Source organism: Aythya fuligula, chromosome 17, assembly GCF_009819795.1.
Source record: "Aythya fuligula isolate bAytFul2 chromosome 17, bAytFul2.pri, whole genome shotgun sequence".
Classification (NCBI taxonomy): Eukaryota; Metazoa; Chordata; class Aves; order Anseriformes; family Anatidae; genus Aythya; species Aythya fuligula.
This window is the reverse complement of record NC_045575.1, coordinates 11145637-11169690: the sequence shown is the minus strand read 5'-3', so window position 1 is coordinate 11169690 and position 24054 is coordinate 11145637. Positions and strand designations below refer to the sequence as shown.

At 37.2% G+C, this 24054-nt stretch overlaps 1 protein-coding gene across 4 annotated transcripts; it reads right to left on the bottom strand.

Annotated features, from left to right (window-relative positions):
- Window positions 1-1430: 1430 nt before the first annotated feature.
- TANGO2 (transport and golgi organization 2 homolog) lies at window positions 1431-23613 on the bottom strand. Of its 4 annotated transcripts, XM_032199125.1 has the most exons (10): window positions 23563-23584; window positions 18757-18898; window positions 17158-17278; window positions 13319-13407; window positions 11320-11439; window positions 10210-10324; window positions 9141-9211; window positions 7944-8097; window positions 5139-5243; window positions 1431-3030 (listed from the first exon to the last, which is right to left on the bottom strand). In XM_032199125.1, the coding sequence occupies exons 3-10, from the start codon at window positions 17211-17213 to the stop codon at window positions 2910-2912; spliced, it is 831 nt and encodes a 276-aa protein (XP_032055016.1). In that variant the 5' UTR covers window positions 17214-17278; window positions 18757-18898; window positions 23563-23584; the 3' UTR covers window positions 1431-2909. The 4 variants fall into 4 exon arrangements, with proteins under 4 accessions (XP_032055016.1, XP_032055015.1, XP_032055018.1 ...); XM_032199124.1 differs by lacking the exon at window positions 18757-18898 and having other exon boundaries at window positions 23563-23613; XM_032199127.1 differs by lacking the exons at window positions 18757-18898; window positions 23563-23584 and adding an exon at window positions 23265-23283.
- Window positions 23614-24054: the final 441 nt, after the last annotated feature.

Here is a 24054-nt window from a genome sequence, read left to right as displayed (position 1 = left end):
CCAGAACATTTCACTGAGAATGTTTAAGTATATACTGCTAATCAAGAATATGCTGAAGTCCCATTAATTCAGAGTTTATTAAAAAGGCCTCAAACTGCTTTTAAGAGCTCTAAAGGCCAGATTATATATTTGCTTGAAGTCTTTCTTAAGTCACTGTTACATAATCATAACTGCAAAGACCAAGTATACAGTAGCATCGTTACATCTCTATTAGTTTTTGGTAGGTAACAAGACTGCATTGATCCTCTTGCAAGCAAGGTGGTCCAAAATTCATTTATGTACTATTTCTCACTTATGTAGTGCTTACCCTACACTGACTAGTTGTGCAAACTCTTGGTATCTAGAAACCACTTAGATACGCAAATAAAAAAGAAATTATTGAATGAATTTTATTTTGGTATCTCTTGGCAATCAGAAATCTAACAAAGGCCTTTCACAGTACGCAAAGTCTAATTTATAGCTTCCTCTGCATCCTGGTTTCAGCTAACCACTTCCTCCATGTCCTAGTTTCCATTTCTACTGGGTCTGGCTGGAATGTTAACTTTCCCGGCAGCAGCCCATACAGTGCCGTACTCATTACTTGTAGCCGGAACAGCAGTGTTATCACACCAGTGTTGTGTCTACTGCTGAGCAGCAGTGGCACAGCATTGGGCCTTTCTCTAACCCTCCTAGGGGGTGGGCAAAAAGTGAGGAGAGAAACATCACTAGGGCAGCTGACCTAAACCAATCAAAGGGATATTCCATACCATGTGGTGTCACACTCAGCAATAAAAGGTGGAAACAGGAAGAAGAGGGGAGGGGTGGGCTCTCGTTGAGAAGACGTCGGTCCTCCTCTCGAACACCGGCTGCGTGCGTTGAGACCTTGCTTCAAGGACGTGGTCAATCATCACTCATTTGTGGGAAGTAGAGAGTAATTTCTTTCCTCTGCACTTCCATATAGCTTTCATTTATTTTGTTTGTTTGTTTTCCTCCCTTCTTTTTATTTTTTCCTTTTTCCCCCTCCCTTTTTCCCCTTTCCGTTTCCCCTTAGTTAAATTGTTCAGTTCATGGTAGTCTTTATTTAATTATTATAATTATTTCCCTTTAATTAAATTATCCTTATCTCAACCCGTGAGTTGTTCTTTGCTTTACTTCTCCCCCTCCTCATCTAAAGGAGGGGGAGTGAGAGAGCAGTTGTGGGGTTTAGCTGCCCAGCACGGTAAAACCACCACACCATTACACTTGCACAGTGTTTTTTGTTTGAAGTTCACACATCCTTGAGTACAGAAAAGTTGCACACCTTTGTAAGTGGTATCAGAAATGTTGCTAGTACATAATTAATAACCAAGAGGTGGTTAAAAATTACATGAAGCATATAGAAGGAAAAAATACCAGTGATCCATTATTAACTTAATATTCAGCATTCAAAGTAAATAAAATCAGAACACCAATAGCAGCAAAATGACTTAAGATTTTAATATATCTTCAGATCAGCTAAAATCCTTCCGTCACCTACCACTGGCACTGAATAATTGAAAACCATGCATTTAAATAGCTTTTTAATTCACAGCTGTTAGGAAACACAAAGCACATCTTAATATCCAACTTCTTCAGCAATATAAAACTGCAGTAACATCACCCTTACAACAGAGCTATTTTACTAAAAATATATGAGCAGTCATTCCAAGTTTTGATATATTACACCAATAAAGAAGTGAAGGCAAAATTGCACATGTACAAAATAGATGATATAAGTAAACTTCATATTCAGTTTGAGAGCTCTTTACATGCCTGCTGGGGAAGAAAAAACAATACTGCTAATTAGACTATCAGGAAACAAAATGTCGCCATACAGATAATTTTATTCCTTTCAAAGATAAACAAGTCAGTTTGCTTTTTTGTTTTTTTTTTTTTTAAAGAGGTTTCAATGAATAGAACTGTAGAAGAAGTTAAGTTCAAACACTTCATGACTCTCAAATCAAGTTTTAGATTTAAGATCCACTAAGAATTAAGATAGCTGTACTATTTATAAGAAACCAAAAAAGAATCCCCCCACTGCTTTGCCTTCCCCAGGCAGAACAGTGCACCACAGCACTGCTGAAAAGTTTAGATGTTACTGATGCACTTAATGCTACAAAGATTTATTTAATGCACATTGGTATCAGCTATACAATCTTAATCTTTTATAATGAAGGGAAAGAAAAGTTTGGTAGAAACAATACAAGCAGCAAACTTTTCCCCTTCTCTGAACTGAAAGCATGTTTAATATTAAACACATCCTAAAAAAAAAAAAAAAAAATCATTTTTGTCTTGGCCAAAGACAGCCTTGCCCTGGAGGCAGGTGATATAAGCCTCATGATCCCTTCTGCACTTATGTTCTATGACTTCCAGACATTGGTTTCAGGCATCACGCGATATGGTTGTATTTGTGCACAAAGAAATTAGAAGTGTCTGTGAACAGAAATGGAACTGTAGCTGATTTCCTTTATACTCTGTGCAAATAAAAACTAAGTTTTAAACAGAATTTAGATTGGAAAAGTTAGCTTAAGTCAGATTCTCCAAGAAGCTGCATGCATTTTCAGCACCAACTGAAATCAAAATAAATTCATGGTATGCAAGCAAGACACTGGATCACACCCAGAAGTATTATGTTTACACTTTCCATTGTTTTTATAATTTTTTTAAGCTTAGAAGCTAAAATAGAAAGCCACACAGTCAGATACAGATTTTTAAATAAGTTGCAACTTAATATAAGAACTGTTGGGTTTATGCAAAGGATTTGTGACTTTAATAGGGTATGCTACCAGTTTATTTAAACTTTTGTTTTTCTTGCTATTTTCGGCTTCTGGAGGCTGGTGGAAAACATTTACTGGAGCTTAACAGCTTGTTCTCGCATTGCTTTTATTACAATGCATTCAAATGGAAAGTTGTTACGTGTGCAGTTCGAATTCATAGGTGCTTGTTTCCCACTGGCTGACATCTGCATTGACCAGGTTGCGCTCTGTGAAAGTAACATGTCCTTCTGAATCAATGAGAACAACCGTGTTAGTCCTGAAACAACAAATGTAGAAGGTTAAGCCTTATACCCAATTCTGTAAATTTGTAGGGTCCCATCCCCCACCCCTAAAGGTTTTAATTCATTTTTCTCTTGACCACATCATCACCACACAAGCAGGTCAGAATTCACCCTGACAAGTTGAAATAGTTATTTTCAGACCCTTCTTCCTACATTCCATTGCTCTGATTCCCTGTTGCAGCTGCAGCAGCTGACAAGCATGATTAAAAAAGCCTTTTTTTTTCCTTATGTGCCAAGTATGTTTGAGTCAGAAGTAGCCTAAGTTTTTCTTACTCATATCAACAGTACTCTTCCGTTCTTTCATTCCAAATGAATTGTCCATTACAATTCAAATATCATTGTTATGGTCACATTGTTATGATCACAAAAGCTCTTATTTCTGTAGGAATCTTCTGAAGAGGACATTAGTTTTCATGAAAAGCACATTCCATTCATGCATCTGTACTACTTTGTCAGCAGATTTTTTTCCACGTATGCTGACAACATTTCTCCGTGGACACTGTGGTATCCAGCCAGGGAGATCACTGACTGGAAGTATGAGTTATCCCACCACCCTGATGTGGTGGTCTTCCAAATCATTTCACAGCTGTTCACTCATATGAAATGCTCAACACCCTCAGAAGAACACTATGAGCCCTAATTAACAGTCTCTAATCACTAAGCAGTGTTACTAAGGGAAAGATAAGTGAGCATACAATTATAGCAGCAGGGAAGACTTGAAATATAGTGCTAATTCACAAGAAAAATGTCAGTATTTCAAGAGATATCCCAGTAATAATCCTGTTTCCTTTGAAACAGTTATACTACAACCTGTGGTACAAGTGTAGGAAAATGCTTCTTTAGCATTTGAAGTGTTCATTATTTCATATTTAAGTGTTCTCAACATTCCTTTTATAGAGACTCAGTTTTTACCATCAGAAATACCAGCTTAAAATACATACTGAAATGAGCGCTCTGATTATCAATTTATATCTATACGGTGGAAATGCTATGGCTGACTAAACCAGAGAATCTGAAAAAGTCATTGGTAGTCTTAGAGCAGGCATTCCCTACAAGCAGCAACTGGGTTGACCTTTGATTTTGTCCCTCTCAGAATGAAGACAAGATACTGAGAATAAATACAAGACATTATATTATCCTTCTTGCACCTTCTGTAGACAGTCTGAGCAGAAATAAGAAACCCAGTAAAAACTGAAGCACCAGTTATGGGAAATGGAAATACATATCCTTTCAAAAAAGAGTAATAGTTCTTCATTGTGTGGAAGTGGCAGCTGGATAGAACAAGGATATTCCTGAAGAAACCTCTAACTTGCTTAGCTGCACAGATGACACCATTCTGTCTCTTGGAAGAGAAATAGGTTCTGCAATTGCTCAGGCATAGATAATTTTATTTTTATGCTAAAAAATGATTTTGAAGCTTTTCATGTTTTGTTTAGATCAAAACCAGAGTTGGTCAGATCTGTTACTACGCCAGGGAGCCAGGAGCTCAGTCGACAATACTCAACTGGCAGTTAGAAGATGGTAGCGTTCCCTGAAACAGGACAATCCGAGATGACAAAGGTAGCTGTCAAGCTGCCTGGGGAAGTGTGAAACGTTCTTGCAGTTTGCATATGACTTCACAACACTTGCACTTTAGACTAATTCTGCGCATTTGAGATGATACGGGAGAAAGTAGTGAAAGAAATATGAAAAAAAAGAAGGCCCATATGGTAGGAAGGGCTGCTATATAGTATGCAGAATAATGGACATGAGCAAACATTAACTTCAAAAATATTAGCAAAAAGAAACTGGATGGTAAAATTCTCCCATTTAGAAAAACTGCATTATCTTGTTTTGGACAAACTGAAGTTGTATCTTCATAACTCCATTCCCACCAACAATGAATCATACCATGTACTTAAAGTATTGATCAGTAGCATATTTAAGAGATCAGAATATTGTAATTTAGTAAAGTGCTTCCTTATACATGTAATACCTGAATAAGTTTAGAGCAGTCACTACACAGTTAAAATTGATGACAGCATGATTTTGATTTGATATGCTGTGATTCAGTACACATCTATATTGGATTATGAAATTTTACCTTGTTCCATAACCTGGGCAACGAACACATACAGCTGCATACTTGTTCAATATAGGACGTATGTACTCCTTCCCTTGGTCTTCAATCGCAGGGTCAGGTAATTGACTGAAAAAGTTGTAAAGCAGTAAAAAATATAGATATCTATTTTAATTCTCCCATGCACTCACCTCTCTTGCACTAAGATGTGTGTTTACTGTGTGGCTGGCAAATAAAAGTAAGATCAAAAAGGAGAGAAGTGTGAACTGTGTTTGAAATTAAATGAACAGAAAAATATAAAACAGCTTGTCAGCTCCTTCCAAAAGATATCTGAAGTCTAAAACTTTTGTCTCACTTAAATATTCTCATATCTTGACACGTTTCTCACTTTCATTATTGTTCTTTCATTGTCTTTCTGTATTTTAGTTTCCCCTACGGTCTCAATTAAAACATTAATGACCAAGCCATTTGAGGCGTGTCACAAACATGCGTTTTCCACTGAGCCTTCAAAGTTCTTTGTGTTGAACAGAGACCTCTCTGCTTTTTTCTTTTGTATGGAATACCTGGAAGATACCCATGAGAACCCTTACACTAAAATCTGTGAAGATGCAGTAGAATGCAAAGGTGAGCTTTGTATATAATCTCTTGATATATATTCCTATCGAAAATTGAAAGACACTTAGTAACTTAACTTGGAAGAATATCAAGCTTCATTTATTTTAACTGAACAACTGCCTGCATCCCACAGAGGAGTTGCTAAGGCCACAAAAGGTTATTGCAGCAACCCCATATCCCTGACTTCCCATTCATATCAACAGATTATTCTCATATTAGCCATAACTACAGCTTCCTAGTTCAATAACTAAAGATCTCAATTTAATTGCAGTTCATTTTAACTATCACTGGAACAGGTTTGATTTTTAAGCCTCTTCCATCGAGAGTATCACACTTGTGCCTCCTAGCACAGACCCAGTTGCAGGTATTCTCTTAAAGTGAGACCCAGTATTCTCCGGCTAAATTTAACAGCCTAATCAGCTGTACAGCGAATGCTAGGGAAGAAGGCAGAACAAAACACATGGATCAATTCAACCCCATTTTCAGAGCTCATCCCCCTCTGTAGATGAGACTAAGCAATTCATCATGGCTTTTACACCAAATTGGTCTCATTTTCTTTGTTCTGGTGGAAAAAAGGAGCTGGGGGTGTCTGTTTGAGGGAAAAGCAAGAATAGGTGCAATTCCAGTATGAAGACAGAACTAAGCTCTGCTCACTCCTGTAGTGGGCATGTGGCTGGAGCATTCCATGATGCAATGGAGAACGCGTATAGCATGGGACTTGAGCCTGTGCGAACTGACAGCTTCTATCTCATACTCCACCACTAGCAGTTCTTGTATACTACACCCAGTCTCAAGCTTAATGGCCAAAAGCAGTTTTAAGGACAGAAGGAGTTGCAATACTTCTCTCAGAATAGTCAAAGCCAGGGTTAAAGCAGGAGAAGGGAGGTGAGGGACAAAAACCTGCATCTAGGATGAAGGAACGGAATTCTAAGAGTAAGTCAACCGCTTAATTTCTGTATCAGTGATCATAAAAAACAAGCAATAAGGTATTTTACAAATGTTCAAAGCTATTGCATATAAATATGTTCAAATTTATTAAAAAAAATCATTCTCAACATGTGCTTTGGAAAGATTACAGACTTCATCTTAAATATTGATTTCCATAAGTATTTCCACTCTCCAATATGATCTTATCTGAAATTATCTTATTATAATGTTGAACATTAAGGGAAGATTATTTTGACTTTTTTAAACTAGTGAAAGGTACAGGCTAACAATTTCTGGAAAAAATCACTTGATGTGATATCAAATAAAGTAAGATCATTTAGCAGACTTTCAATTACTACTCATTGTTCAGATGTCTAGGTTTGTAAGTAAACACATACTCCATAGTGCTAAAAATTCCACAAAGGAGTGTTTGCATAAAAATCAGTTTAAGGTTAGGACACTAGTTCTATATAACAGAATCAGCTTGACTTCAACACAAGTCTCCTTCTAGATAGAAAGGAAAGCTAGACATGCAAGTTACTGGACAGTGATCAAGGATACAAATTTAGACCACAGTACCTCCTTTACCCATTTTCATGTCTGGACATTCAAACATTATCATTTACTTCTAGATACCTAACTCAGAGGCTCAGGTTTGCTGTGGAGCCAATGGTGAATGGAGGAACCTTACTCAGATTCTCAAACTCACCTCAGAGAGCATCCTTGACTAGAGGCCTAAAGCTACACTATGCAAATACTCAGTTCCTTCCCCTATTTAGCGTATAATAAGTGCTCTTTTGAGGAAGACAATTAGTTCTATTTGAAAACAGTTGGTTTCTTGGCCTTCAGTGTCTACTCAGGGTAACAACGCAGAGTAGCTAGCAGATATTAACACAAACAGGCTCATATATACAAGGGTGTAGTGTGTAGCAAGAACCTGAACCTACAGTAAGCCTCCACAAACCCCATGGCAAGCAACATACACACCCTTTGTTTTGCACTCATTTTCCCTTAAAAAATTGCATTTCTTATTAAGGATAGCAGCTCAGAGAACTCAGTGTACCATCTATGAGCAGCAAGACAGTAACTGCAGCATTTACTGTTTCTGTTGTAAACACTGTAAAAATTCAGTCTCTGGAGAGACAAAACTTTGCCCTTCAATCCCCAGATATAAGTCAATTAATATAAGTTTTTTTTTTTTTTTTTTTTTTACACTCAAAATAGTTTCTACGCAGCTTTTACATTGGTCACATTGCATTTTGAACAAACTCAGTATTATTTTCTTACGGCTCTTGATTATTCATCACTGTAAGAAGCTCCTGCACCAAGTCTTCTCTGGCAAGGTCTTGACTTCTCTTGATCACTTCTGTGAAAAGCTGCTTCCCATACTGAAGTTTCTTCCATGGTGTATCCAACAAAGAATTACTCAATCCATATATTCCTATAAATACATACAAAAAACAAAATAGACACAAACAAATTAGTTGCCTGTGTGTGTCACTCTTAATAAAAAGAACTTAACCTTTTCTCAGCAACTGTTTTAGGCCACTACTTCTGACAGTTTTAATAGAAGAAAACAAAATACCCAAGAGCATCAGTACTTTACATTTACTAAAATTGGATGAATTTGTGATTTTCTACACTTATTAACACAGCATCCACTGTGGTGTCAAATATCAAAACTTCCCTGCCCATATCACAACAATAATATAAACTTTAGGGTATTACACAATCTAAGCACAAAATAACTCTCAATAACAATATTGTTCATTTCTACAAAGGAACTCCAACCCTCCAAGCTTTAAGTGTCATGAAATTAATGAAATATGTAATAAGGAGGTTATATGATAAGAATTAGAAACAATAATAAAATGAAGTCCAATGGCTGTGGACTACCAGCTACATATGATCTATATACATACTAAAGCCCATGGCAAGCAGCATCACATTTGGCTGTGCTTTAGCATTCTTCTAGGCTAATATTCAGTACTTAAATTGGCAATGAATTTGGAGTATTATTCTATGTAACTGACTAGCAAAGGACTAGATTTTAAATATTTTAAATCAGTTTACCTGATAAAGATGAAAATTTGTTTTAAAGCCAACCGTCACTAGGTGAGCACAATCACACTATGCTTTTAATAGTGCAAGGTAAGAAAAGTTTGGGTCAAATCCACAAATCTTTAAAAATCCCATTCCTCAAGACAGACCTCTGTCCTTCAATCATAATTCCTTAAGTAAAATGCCAGTAATTGCAGTGGAGGTGGGCACACTGATATGGATAGAAGCTTTTTATGAAATATTAATTCTTTACTGACATGCTTTAGCAAATATTTAAATGACTTTAAGGACATTTTTAAAGAATACAAACAAAGTTAGTGAAGACAATGCTTACATAGCCAAATTACTAGAGCAATACAGCTATATTCTGACTCTGTTAAAGTAACAGAAAGTCATAATCAGACTCTTCTGAAGCAAACCTACCAGGATTTAGGAAAATGGGTTCTGGCTCTCCTTTGTTTCCATAGTAGCAAATTACATCTCCTTTGGTGGTACTGAAAAACAAACAAGAATTTCTCCTTGAAAAGCCACCAGCTTCTATATTTGATTACGTGCTAATTTCTTGCAGCCTTCAAACACAGCAAGATGTTTTTTCTCATCACTGTTACTACTATGATACCACAGCCCAGGGATTAATCAATGCATTATATTACTCTCCTACTCTGAAAAACTTTATTATTACCATTGTCAAACGTTAATATTATCATTTTTAAACATAACAGTAATATAATTCAGAACGGCTGCACAGAAAGCAGGCAGGCTTATTGAAAAGAAAATCCTCGTGTTTTAAATAACTGGACACTTACGTACTGGTAAGGGTTTAAATAAATGGATAGCTCATCACAGCAAATTAACATTTTGCCATCAACTCTTTTGTTTGACTATTGTATCCTAAGAGGCTCACCACTATTTACTCTCTGGCAGAAGTAAATTTTAGGTCCACTTGCAGCCATGTGATAGCCCAAATTTTTAGATAAGATTCCTTGGCATTTTCCTAATGTAGTATTTTTGTTTGTTCTTTATTTATCTACAAGTCAAAAAACCTATAGCATAAAGTAGGCATAAGTACAAACCAAATCTTTGATCAAGAGTTTGGTAGTTGAAAAATCGTGGAGTGAGGATAAGGAGTTTTATAATTAAACAGAAGCATCTATATTTCAGAGACATTATGGAGCCAAGGTTTTGCCTTCTCAAAGAAGGCACACATAACCTTCAGGGAAAAGACTAATTATGGACCACTAGGAAAAAGAATTAAAACATTTTGCATCAAGCAATGATTAGTATACAAGATGCACCTCCAGTATTTAAAAGATTAAAAAAAGGAATTATGACAGGAATAACAGTAGGCTCTTACCTGCCTACTAGTAAGACAAAGAGCTCTCCCTTTAGCTTGTAAGGAGATTCTATATTGTTACACTTCTGTGCTAACAAGTATTTGTACTATTATCTTTCTCCTTTGGAATTTGAACAACCATGGTGTTTGTAGACTTACTTGAAGTCAGCTGCTATTAAGTTAAATCCATTGTAAAGATGTCCTTCTACTGAAACTTTCTTCAAGTAAGAGTAACTGTCCAGATCTGAAGTCAAGAAGTTAGTTACAAGAGCACCTAAGAAAGAAGTACATGGAGCAACTTGAACATGTAAACTCACTTCTCTGTCAGACTTGGTAAAACAAGTAACAATATATAGTATTTCTACCACCAAGAGATTACAACAGTGGGGAAAAAAATCTAAACACCTTTAAAAGCCTTACAGCATCGTACCTTATTCAAATTAAGAGCTTGACATCTATTCTGAAGAACTCAATCAACTGCTCATTTCTACAGAGTTCATATTTACTAACTCTGTTCATATTTTCTAACTGCTGGATGTGCCTTTCTTCTCCTTCTCTCTCAAATAAGCTCTTTACTATAACTTCATTTTATATATGACATTAAAATAAAATATCGATGACACGATTCATTCATTTCTCTATATATGATGTTTCACCATTGCATATCATATAGCAGTTAGAAGCAGAATGATTCTTACTTTTAGAAGTGCTCTCCCAGAGGAGTTTCTCCTTTTACTTCTGCCACTCCAATTCATCGTGTGAGAAGGAATCTTTTAGACTAGCCTCTACCGTAACGCAAGTTGCATTGTTTCCCTAACTTAGCTCTCATCTAAAGAGCACACACATTTAAAAAGCCTAGTGGAATCTAAATCTAGCTTCACTCTTGTCTAGTTGTTCCAACTGTTAACTAGAATAATCATTTTAGGAGAAGACAGTTGGCACTATATTTCTTGTCTGAATGTTTCCACTTAATCTTGTTTTATTTTTTGCCTGCTTGATTAGAATATCATTATATAAGTCAAGTTCCCTGCACAGGGACTCAAACTTGTTCATAAATTCTGTTTAAAGCACATATCACTTTATAGCCTAATAAAATGGTTAAAATTAATATTGTAATAATAATAACAAAAATATTATTGTAAAATTAATATTGTAACTTGATTTTAACTTGAAAATGTTAAGGTAATGTAACTTGAAATTAAGATTGTAACTTGATTTAATTGGGACACCAGGATTTGCTTGTATGCTTTTTTCCCATTTCTTTCATACCTCTTCCTTTTGCATTTTTGTCAGTCTTTGGCTGCATGTAGTTTGTCAGGGCTGCCATCTTGCCTTTCTTACTGATCCCCAGCCACGTCCCACCTTCTTTTCCTTCCTCCATATCCAGACCTGGTAAAATAAGTATGAGTTAGATTACATTCATTTTCAAAAATCGGTGTTAATTAAAAACATCTTAATGCAAATCCAGTCTTGATCAGGCTATATGAAAATGCAGTAGGTACAAAACTGTCTTTGTGGACTACTACAGGTAAAGTAAGCCCATTTACATTACACATACCCAATTGTGGGCTAAGAATTATTTTCCTTGTTGCTGAAATAGATGAGAGAGAATAAGTAAATCAAGTGTAAAAGCAAAATTTTAAGCTATAAAATCCATATAAAACTAAGTAGACTCAGAATTTCTTACTTCAAAATCAAGTCTCAGAAGATTAACGTTGTTTGCATGTTAAACATCAGAAATAACCAGAATAATTTAGAGTAAATTAGACAACTGAAAATTCTGTACTCAGGTAACAGCAATTTTGCAGGGGAGGAAGGAAGATCTGGTGCTGCAAAAATGAAGCCTACATCCAAACCTCTCTGCACAGAAGAAGGTAAGAAAAACACTACCTATTTGCAGCAAGCTTATGTTAAACAACAGGTGTTTAATGGAAAAAAGAAAACTGGTTTGATATATCATGCTTGTTGTTGGAAATGTTTTAATTCTGAATCATTCCATAATAGAACTTTAATTAGAATAAAAGTTTCAGATCCTTATTCAGGAACTCCTTCCTTTCTTCAGTAGCCAAAACTTCAATATCAAGTTTTAGCCGTCACATTTTTTACACAATATTTTATTAATGTTCTCTACCTTAACTGAAAGGCACACAAGAGAAAAAAAAATAAAAGACAAATACCCAATGATAAACATATGCAATTGCTGTTTTCCTATACTGTTTTTAAGCTTATAAAATCTTCCAATAAGTCACAAAGTTATTATTTTTTGTTTGCTTTTTTTTGGTTCAAATTGATGCTCTCATTTGAGATAGCATTAGTAACTCAGAATGTTTTAACAGACTCTCCAGAGATAAGCCCACTGAATGGAGAATACGGAGAACTAGTTTCTTACACCAAATACAGCCACATCTGAGAAAGGTATAACAGACAAAAACTCAGGGCCCTTCAGTTTTCAGGATAATTTTGTTTTGATGTTCTCTTTTGAACTGCTGTGTAGCAGGGGAAGCAGCATCCAGAATATCTGGCATGAAATTGGAATGTCAGCCAGAACTTCAGTTTTGCAGTGCAGTGGGAGTAATTTATCCTCACATGCCTCCCTGCCAACACTAATAACACACAACATCAGCAAACAGTGTTTGCAAAGTCAAAAACTTGGATGCAAAAAATGCTTTGTCTTCTAGAGCTTCACTTCTGTTTGAAAAAAGGGAGAAATATTGATCCTACTTAAAAAACTGAGATTCCCTACTATGGAAAACCAGACAACTGACAGCATTTTGTTAAACTGACTGTACACAGAAATCTAATAAGCCGATGGATTAATAACAAACTATTCTGTAGCCTATAAATCACTAACTGATAAGAAGTCAGAAAAAAATATTTCCTTCAGGTTTGGTTTAACGATTTCAAGTCAGTATTAGAAACAGTGAGTCTGTAGAATAATTCCATCTATTTTTACATAAGTATTTCAGTGTATCTGACAAAGCTAAATTGTGAGGGACAAACTAATTTAATGTATTTCCATTTCACTGCTTGGACTGCAGTCAAAGAACATAAAACTGAGAACAAAAAAGCCACATGATATCAAAACACAAATGAGACAATAACAGCACAACTCACCTTCTTCCCAAGTCATGACATGGTTTCCCCAGAAGTATAAGGGAGACTCATATTTCTTAGCAATGCAACCCACCCACCCCACCATAACAAAAATCCAGGCTTTAATCCCCTTATAAACTGTATCAAAACTAAACTTCTTGTTTTAGGTACATACCACTAAGGATCTCATTGCTGCTGTCCCAAAAATCTGCAGATTTGGATGGTCTGTTGTAAAATTCATCTCTATTAGCTGCTAGAATAAGTCTGTAGAACACAAGAGTAGTAAAATACTATTACTTAGAAATAGCAACTTCACAGTACAGACAGGAGCTAACCCTTGCCACAGCATTAGCTCATTCTAAGTATGAAACTATCCTTTACCTTACCATCTCACCTTTATCACTCTGATAAAGTTGAATCACAGCTGACAACAGCCTTCTCTCAGACTTGTGAAAGATCTCAAGATAATCTTGTTACATGAATGAGTCCGATATTTTCAAAGAACAGAATTGAAAGCAATCTCTTGCCTTGCAACTGTTAAGATCTTAATTTAATCTTAAGACACATTAGTATGCAAAGTTACAACTTAAAAAAAAAATCTAAACTCACAGGCTTAGAGGAAGCTTGTCTGAAGAACGTGTGTGAGATTTGTTCCCCTAATGTTCTCCATTCTCTCCAGCCATATTACTTAATATTTAATTTTAGCAAAACGCCATCTTTCAGAAACATGCAGATTTCCTTAACTAGTTTTCTATAACCTCAGCATCTTCTTCACTATCTGTTCCTCTTAACACCTGCACGTCAATTACATTTATGCAGCAGAAGCCAAGTTTGCAGCTGTAAACTGAACCACATACTTCTCACTATTTTTCAAGCCATAGCACATGAATCCATTTTGTTATTCAGCATTCAAAGGTACTGACATTTTTCATAGGTTTTGAGACTTTTCCTGCCAATTCTTCATTCATATAGTGTTGTGCAACATGACCATGAGTTGTCAGATGCGCACTAGTGATGCTGCAGAAACAGTTATAATTAGCTACAGAGAAAAGGCAGCTGGTACTTCAGTGCCATCCTTACTGTAAGGCAGGTACTTAGTACTTCACCCAAAGACATCACCTTTTGGAAAGCAGAGTATGTATTTTACCCTTCCAATGCCAAATAATCACAACATTCAATTCAGTCTGGCATTATTTCTTCCCTCTTCCACCTGATTCCAGTCTTTGATCTATAGATTTTTCAGCTAGTTTAAATTTATCATCTTGCTTAATATCCTCCCTTTACAGCAAGCGCCTTATTTCCCCAGATTTCACTTAAACATCTCTATCTTAGTTTGAACTGTATCAGTTCTTATTTCTTGAAGCTCCAATTGGATTTTCGCCTTCAGTAACCCCAAACATGAAAACAGTTTATAGAACCTAAATAGCAAGAAAAAGTGAAAGTTTCCCAGTGTGCTAGAATAAGTCTTCAAAAGACGTTTAGATGTAGAGCTTAGGGATATGGTTTAGTGGGGACTGTTAGCGTTAGGTCAGAGGTTGGACTCGATGATCTTGAGGTCTCTTCCAACCTAGAAAATTCTGTGATTCTGTGTAATATTCCCCATCTCAAATACACAGATCCTAAAGCTCAAAAGACTAGTACACAGGATTGTGTATTCAAAACACCTTCATTTTGTATTCTATGGAACTTAATCATACTAAAAAGAAATACTATTAAGTGACCCTCATTATCTAATAGATTAGAAAAGACTTAGATATTTTTATAGCTGAAATAATTCAACTGTATCAGAATTAATTTATTAAGATTTATTTAAATGTTGAGGTAGAGATGAAAACATGAGAGATCACTCCATTAACGCAATTTCCTACAATACAATTCAGTTCCATAAAAAGGACTGATTATAGCTTTGAAGCTTGAAATGTATTTTATTCCTAAGATGCACACAGCATAGTTTGAAACAATATAATGGCAGCATGTTACCTTTGACAATAATAATAGACTACAGTAAAACATCTGTTACAACACTAAACTTCACTACAGATAGGCCTATAGAGAGCACAAAGGGTAGAAAAATCAAGTGTCAAGCGTACAGAAAGAGAGGTTCATAAATGTATTAAAAAGGTGATCTGTAAGCTTTTTGCTTAATTAGGTACTCACAAAAAGTGGCCAACGTGCTTTTCTAGAAACCAAAAAGACTACTAAATACCTGAATTTGGGCCAACACAACGTTTTCCTATTTTGACACTGAGAGCAATTTGTTTCCTGTTATGAATCACAATTTCAAATGCAATGCAACTTGACTCAAAGGCTCAAGTTGCAAGCAAACTACTCAGAGTTTTACTTTTAAATAAAATACAAATTTCACTTGGCAAACACCTATAATTTAAATCCAAAGGATTTTCCCCAGAGGCATTAAATTGATTGATTTTTTTTTTTTTTTTTTTGCTAATTAGCAATACAAAGAAAGTCATACCAAATAAATTGATGTATTAGTACAGTACCATTTCCATCACAGAAACCCTTTTCAGGCAGATTCCAGACAGAAAGGAATGCACGCTATGGACAACCGAAGCTTTGGTTCTCAATCCTTTCTTTCTATAGAATGGCATCCTTTGCTCAATACAAAAGGGCAGAAAAAACAAGTAAATGAAAAACACAAAGCATACTGATTCTGTAAGTTTCTGGAAGAATACTGACACTTCTGTGTCACAAAGTAATACAGAACCTATACAGTATGCAAAAACACAGAAAACGGAATGTGAGTCTTCCTACTAGCCTGAAGTACTCTTTCCATTATCTACTGAATGTGCTTTAAGACACTAACATTGGATATAAGCTTTAAAGATTAAGGTCTCTAATGGGACAAAATTGTTAGGGGAAGTTTAATGTTAGTGAAACTCGCTGGATGACATCAGTGTATTCATTAAAAAAAAAAAAAAAAAAAAAAGTACCTGGAAGCATGAATACTTGTTTTGACTTAAGGTTTCAGCTAAAGGTGCCATATAATCAGATAGTTTATTAGCTAAAATTTTAACTGCAGCCAGATTTGTGTGGGACATGGAGGGTGTTGCTACGACATTTACTAACAGCTCTTCAATTCCAAATTTGCAGTACTAGCTTGTTTTACATTGATACAGGATTTCAAATCCCACTGTTTGTTTTCAAACTGAGCATTTTTGGAAACACATTTAATTTTAAGACAATAACCGAAAATCTTCAGGTATCCCTTGTCCCAAAAGGGAACTGACAGACAAATAACTACGTGGATATCTTGACTACACCTTTCTGTATTTTTGAACACAGTTGTGCCTATTCACAAGCTTGTTCTGTCAAAACTGGAGTGCAACATGGTGTGGTGAGTAGCCATTATTTAATACTGAACAGAGCAGTGAACTATACAGTGAAGAAGGTATTGTTGTTGGGAGGAGGCAAGGTTAACCAGAAACTACACAAGCAATATGGTCTCATTTTGAGCATCTTTTGGACTCAATGTATTTGTCTATTAGGTTACAGAACTGGACCACTAATCAGAACTGCACAGTGTATACATAAACAAATTAAAAATAGCATGTGAAGCAGACTAACAACTGTGTAATACTTCTGCTCCACTGGCTACCTGGTACTCTGCAGGCCAAATTCAAATTATTGGCTTCAATACAAAAGCACTAGAAATTTCTAAACTACAAGAAGAAATTGCATCTTTTTCTGAACCTTATTGCTACAACTGCAGGACTTTGAAACTCTGGATTATAATTTTTAAATGCTGCATCCTACATAACATTATAGACCACCATCAAGATGTCTGTGACTATAGCCCAAGCCTTCTGACAGTTGCAAAACAAAGGGTTTTCAAAGTGTAACAGGAAGCACTCCAATGAAGAAAGTCACGAAGTTCGACATTACCCAAGCATAATTGAATACCTAATACTGACTTTTGAATCTACAATTCAAACACAGGGTACAAGAAGAAATGGTTAACACACATGTTTCTGTAATTTTTTATACCATCTTTACCTGTATGCATTTTTTGAAACTGGTCGGGGGTCAAATTTGAACAGCAGGATGCACATTGAAGAATGATGATTAAGTCCTGTTTCTTCAACAAATGCTCAGTGCAAGGTCATTCTGTAATAGCCTACAAGGAAAATAAAGATCATCTATTACACTGCAAGTTATAAAAATAGAACCTTGACTCTATGCTGAAGCTTAAACATTGCAATGTTCACACTAATAGCTTTCAATTAAAATAGATAAGTCAGGACATCAAAAGTGCATTTGTTTCAATAAACAGTTTACTTCTAAAAAAATCTATTGTTTAAACACGATTCTTGGCTAATTCAGAATTGTACTAAGGGAACAACCATCAGGAAAATATTGACAAAACCTAGAGCAATAACAATACATAAGACTCACGTAATTATCTGCTCATTAACAATAAGGTACCACTACGTTTTTCAGGTCTTAATTAAGGCAAAATACTTCCCTTATAATGAAAATAAACAACTGTTGCAGAAGCTGAAAAAGCCTGATCAAAGACATTCCTAAAGCTGTAAAGAAAACATACTTTAGGCCAAGCTACCATTAAGGATAGTCACCTGCCTTTCCTGAATTGTGCAAATCTCAGAGGTTACTGTTTACATAACTTATTGCATAGGTCATACAGACACTGAACAGGATTTTTGGTTTTTATTAAGCTTTGCCAGGCTATTTCAGAAACACAGCTCAAAGGAGATCCCAGCTGCTTCTGTAAAGCTATCAGCCAACAAAAGGCTTACATAAAAACTGTTGCTCACAAACTCATTTGGCAGCTTTTTTTTTTTTTAAAAAAAAAAAAAAAAAAACACCCAACCCCCATCACAGTTCTCTGGAGATACAAACATTTTCTCAACACTTCGGAAACCTTTCTAGAACCCATCATTATCCTTTGGTACTACTGCTCTGGCAGAAGCATCTGTCTCTCACCTTATCAACCCTGCCTGGTGTTATTACAGTTCAATAATTTTCATTTGTGCTTTTAATAACTCCACATATCAAAATTATTATTTACCTTGGGCTCCACCTACTGGCCTTGAAACAAGATTAAATGTTTGTAGGTCACATACAAACAGTCCAACCTTTTTTTTAACTCACATTTTTATGCCAGCTAAAAAGCACAGCTAGCCCTTACTACAGCAGTGACATTTAATTTGACAAAAGAGGCAAATAATGTGTTTCAATATCTTCTTTGATCAAAGTTGACAGTGTATTTGCAGCACCTGCCTCGTCTTTATACCCAGGGTTGGATGTTAAGCTTAAAATATTAAGTAGTAAAGTATTTTAAGTCAGGCTTAAATTTAGATATGCCAAAATGAGACAATTAACAAACATCAAGAGGAAAAGAACCAGAAAGGCTGTCTGCTGAAGCATAACTAAAAGAAAATCCTAACATAACTAAAAGGAAACTCCTTTGTCTCCTCCCAGTCTGAACCTAAGTCACTCCACAGTTATGTACAATTTAGGGAAAAACCTTAGATAACGCAAAATATCCACATTTCCAACAACCAGGTGATGAAGTAATAGCTACAACATTTTAGGACAGAGCTGAGAAAGACAGAAAAACTTGACAAGTGTTACCCCAGTGCCTGACTGCAGGGCCACAGCTGCTTTTAAGACAAGAGAGGACACGATGCGGATTGGCCTGGATCTCTGTGCCCTGCTGCTGTTTAGCAGCATGATTCCTGTGCCTGCTACACGGCCACACACACACTGCTTCCTGCTGAAACCAAGAAGAGCAGCAGGTTAACTGAGAAGCCACATACTGCTCTGTGTTTGATCAACTTCCTTCATAACTGAAATGCTTCTAAGAGAGCATATTTACAAAGATTGTGTCACTACTGCTCCATTATACTTTTCTCCAAACAGAAAACCCTGCTGCAAACCTGTAATATAAGGTTGAGACTGTCCTAGAGTAGACATCAGATTGCACTGAGAAATCTTAATGCTTCTGTAGAGAGCTACAAGACAGAATAGTGACTATTGTCCAAGCTTACTGAAAAACTAGTTTCAGTATGTTATTGTCATCAACACAAAAACAACACAAATTCAAGATGGAAGCCCAACAGCCATACTTTGACTTCTGAACTACATTAGCTTTGGGTTTTGTTTTGCTGCTTTAAGCCTTTGACAAAATATAAAACTTTCTTTAAGAAAGATTTCTCAAGAAACATTGTTCCACTAATGACATAACGGTAATTAATAGACTGAGGTCTCACTCGTTCTGCCATAGAGAAAATAATAGGCTTCTGAAGAAATAATATAATTTTATACCACAACTCATATGGAGTGGGAAGATTGTTCTGGATTACCACTGTGTACTTTTCATTGTTCTGCATTGTTAAAAAATTCTCTTGAAAATCACTTTTCATTCAAGAAGAAAAGCAGTCTTCAAAAATCCTTCTTTGACTAAGTAGTTGAACACAAGTGAAGATTTCAGCAACTAGGTTTCTTACTGTAGTCTTGCCTCAGTTACTCAACTTTGATTCTTTTAGTTTTTTTGATATCACTCCAATTACCTCATTAGTCTTTTACCTTACATGAAGCTTAGACTGTAAAATAAAGCACTTCTATTGTTAGTTACAGTAGACAGAGCAGCAATAGAGATGAGAACAGAAACATTTAATCAGAAGTCTTCATACAGGTGTCATTCTTTCAAGTCCATACTCACATTAAGAGGGTGCTGCAACCACAGGCACGAGATAAGCCTATTGCACAGAGCTGCTTTACAAAGCAGACGTGCTCAGCTCAGCCTTATGATCATTCAGGACAGTCTCCCACATATTGAGAGGAGTAAGATTTAAAAAGCTTAGGTCAGCACTGGCTTCTACACTTGCAACTTTATCCCATAGCAGGTCCAAAGCTTGATCAAAAACTGACTTTCTAGCTTCATTTCAGCAGAAAGCACACTTTCAGGATTATCCTTAGATATGCAGAGGAGGTTTAGCAGTTTTTTTTTTCCCTGTTAATTAAAGAGTTCAACTAAAAAAGGCTAGGATATGGCACAACAAATACCTTCTGGTTTTCTTTCCGAACACAATTCAAGTCAGAATATGCATTCTGTCCAATATAACAAGGTCTACAGAATGGAGAAATAGTTTATCATAAGGTAGAGACGGCAAAAACTTAGTGCACTCCAGATAATGTGCTTCTATAAAAACCAGCTTTATTATTCCTAGTCAATAAGCTGACAGTTACCAAGCGTGAAATGATGGCAACGATCTCCTATTTCTGTAATATGTTTTTAGTCTGCTATCTAACTTATGCCTAATACACACAAGCTAGCTTGACAAGAGTTACAAACATCCTGTAATTAAGCGTTCTGCTCCAAATGGCACTGCTGATTTGGAAATGACATTGAAGTAACTAACACTTCTTATTCTGTGCTACTGTATTCAGTTAGACCATACACATATTGTTTTACTAGCTTTAACAACCTGTTAAAAGCCTGAGTGGATACCTGCCAGTACACAGTAGTGTTTAGAGGCACTATCAGGAGACCAAAACATGATAGATTGTTTGCTCCTTTCATAGGGTTCTACCATCATCTGGTTGATTAGAAGCAATCAGTTCACAATTTGGCATAAAACCATTTTACCCTTACGGTCTCCCAGTAGCAGTCTTTGAAAAATGAAGCCATTTGCTACATATTTTGTTTTTGCAAATGAAGCATCATAAATAACATCTGCCAGTTACCACAGCAATCTCAATTGCTTATCAGCTGATCTAAAACTGTTCTTTGGGTGAGTCGAAAAGACAGCTCAAGATCATTAATCACTGGATTCTGATTGTTTTATGCACCACAACAATAACTCTGACATCTGAAATTACTTTACTACTGCTTTTGCATTTGTTTAAAGGCAACTGAGGACTATATCCCTCAAATGTCCATAAAAGAGTAAGACTGAATGCATATTCTTTCAGTAGCAGAATGAGATTTTTATACCGAGCTTCAAAATAAACGTTGAAATTAAGAGGTGTTTGATTATGTTAAAAGTAACCTACTTCTTATTACACCTCCCACCCATGAAAGCATGACAGCTGTTTTGTATTTTAAAGCATTTTACTGGTTTCATTTTGTACTTCTGCTGTCTAGCACACTCCTGTGTGTCGTATTAATCACATCGATCGTGAGCTTACAACCTCTTCAAAAGCAACGGGACAGAGCCCAGTGACTTACAGAGAAGGACTGAACAGGAAAGATTAATTTGACAAAAAGAAAAAAGCAGTACGTGAAGCAATCCAGAGAAGCAACAGCATACGTGTAAGAAAGCAGTTTTAACTAAATCAGAGCTGTGAAACAAGTTAGATTTTTCAGGAACAGCAATATTATTTTAAGTAAATGGATAGGCCTAACATTTCAAGACTTGTATTTCCATCTGAAACTTCCCAGAGGGTACAGGTGATAGCTCATTTTAGTGATTTTAATTGTAGCTTCTCAACATGAAATATATAGAAGTTCAGAAGCGCATATATGTGGAACTGTTGGGTAAAGCAATACCATATACAGGCATTAGGTGGGATTTCCTCTTAGGACTCAGAGGACCTGTTCCAGAACATGTTTCATCCTTGAACGCATGCTTTTAATTTACTGTTGTACCTTTCTGAAAGTTAGGTAAATATGAGAGAGAAGAGATGGATCTATATTCCGTCACCTTTCCAGTTGTTCAGTATAAAGACAATTCATAACTAAACTAGGGTTCGTAACCTTACCAAGGTGAAGAGTCTTCACTTCACGAGGTAGCAATGCAAACTAGAACACTTATGAAAACAGAAAATAACACAAAAGGGGCATGCCATTGCCAAGTCTGATGAGGTAAGATTTAAAATAACTTATTTTTGGCTTCCTGTTTTCTTCCTCAGGCATTTTACTCTGTTTAGTCCACTGCACAGCTCCCAGGAGAAACAACAGTAAACATCTGGCAGCACACTACACGTTGGGAACATTTACAAGGGGTGGAACAGGACAGCCTTTCCCCCAGTTTCTCAAGAGTAACTGTTCTCCTCTGACACAGCTCTGCAGACCCATAGTCATTCCCAGACTTCGTCCTCTTACACAGAGACTATTTATTATTTTTAGCTTCCACAATTCTTTGGTTTCCTTTTGTAAGGAATCACCTAGGAATCCTTTTTGGGCAAGAAAATCCATTTCCCACTCCTTACTCACAAGAAGTCTAAGTTACAAGTTGCTGGAGGAAATACTTCAAAGAATCATACATACTTGCTCTGCTCATTTCTTCTTCTCTAGAGATGTCCTGCTAGACACTTACAGAGACAGGACACCAGTCTATACCAGCTTTGGATCTGACCCAGTCTGGCCTGTCTTAGATTTTTAAGCTTAATTTCCTGTGATGGAAAGACTGCAACCATCACTTACGTATTTACGTTTATTAATCTCATCCTCCCTACCTCATCTACAGCAACTCTCAGCATGCTTCGTGTCCTGAAGAAAATGTGGTACGGTCATGGGGTGGCAGGCATCTTACAGACTTGGGAGTGGGAGAGAGAGAAATCAACATAAAGCAAAACCCAACAGCTAAGTAGAAGAAAGAAGCACTGAAAGCATCCTTATTTGAGAAGAAGCATATTTGCTTCTTTCAAGATAGCAAATAGAAAGTTAATGTTGCAAGGCTATAATGGTCTTCCAAGATTATTGCTTTGACTTCAGACACGAGGCAAGAAAAGCAGGATGTTGTCAGTTGTGCTGTTAACTGTTATTTATTCAAGGTAATGTTAACACGCTCACTGAAAACACATGCCCATAAAAGTAACTTTGTTGATCGCTATCAGGATTCAGCAGATTCACTAGGAATTGCTCTCACAAGAGAGAAACCAACGTTAGGCATATCTGCTTTTAAAAAAAAAAAAAAAAAAAAAAAAGTGTTATATACCTGTGAGAATATATAAGTATTCTATTTGGAAAACAGCAAAAGAGCTTCAAGGACAACTGAGACACTACAATCAGTACTGCAAGAATCAATTAAAACGGCATAGGGCTGATAAGAACTACAGAAGTCTGAAACAACTCAACTAGCACAAGAAGTAGCGAATTTGGCCAAAAAAGGCCCAGCTCCCGATACACACTGTACCTTTACAGCCCAGCAGGGAGCGCCCCAGTGACCGGGGTGCCTCAGGGCTCCAGCACCTCAGAGGACCTCAGGTGAGCAGCACGGAAACGCTCAGAGCAGAGAAACCCCCGGGGACACCTGAGGCAACCCCCCCGCCTCACGGACCCCCTCGCCGAGCGCGCAGCGGTGGCGGCGCTGAGGGGAGGGAGGCCCGGGGCTGAGGTGACCCTGCCGGGACCCGGCGCGGGAAGGGTCCCGCGCGCGAGGCGGCGGCGCGAGCCCGGCCGTCAGCAGCCCGCCCGCCCGGCTCCGCACTCACCCAGCGCGCTCCGCCACCACCCGCACATCCCCACCTGCCCGCTTCCGGCAGCGCAGCCAGTTTAAAACAACACCCGCCCCTATTGGCTCTCGGTGCCCCGCCCACCGAGGGCTATTGGAGGGCCGGGTCTCCCGCCTCTCCTCCTCGAGATGCTATTGGGTGGTTACTCCGCCGCTCAGGGCGGGCGCTGAGGGGTGCTGGCGTACAGGTGCCCGCTGGGCTCCGCCTCCTCTCAGTGGCCCCGACGGCCCGGGCCGCGCGGGGCGAGCTGAGGGGGGTCTCGCTCCCGCTCCGCCCTTCGGCACTGGGCCTGCCTTAGGGGGGGATGGTGTGTGGGGGTTACAGGCAGCCCGGCACTGGGCACTAAGGACACATCACCTTCAGCACAGTATAAGGAATTGTGCATACTAGATTTAGTAGCCGTTCAGACCCTTCTTTCTATTTCCCATGTCTATTTTGTTCTAAATAAAGCAACCCAGGTAACGTTGTCCC

Coding starts and splice junctions, on each gene's coding strand:
- TANGO2 (XM_032199124.1), bottom strand. CDS start 17,213: ATGTGCATCCTGCTGTTCAAATTTGACCCCCGACCAGTTTCAAAAAAT. Junction 13,408..17,157: donor GTTTCAAAAAATGCATACAG/GTAAAGATGGTA, acceptor TGTGTTCTACAG/ACTTATTCTAGCAGCTAATA. Junction 5,244..7,943: donor GTGATGAATAATCAAGAGCC/GTAAGAAAATAA, acceptor CAACTTTTTCAG/TCAATTACCTGACCCTGCGA.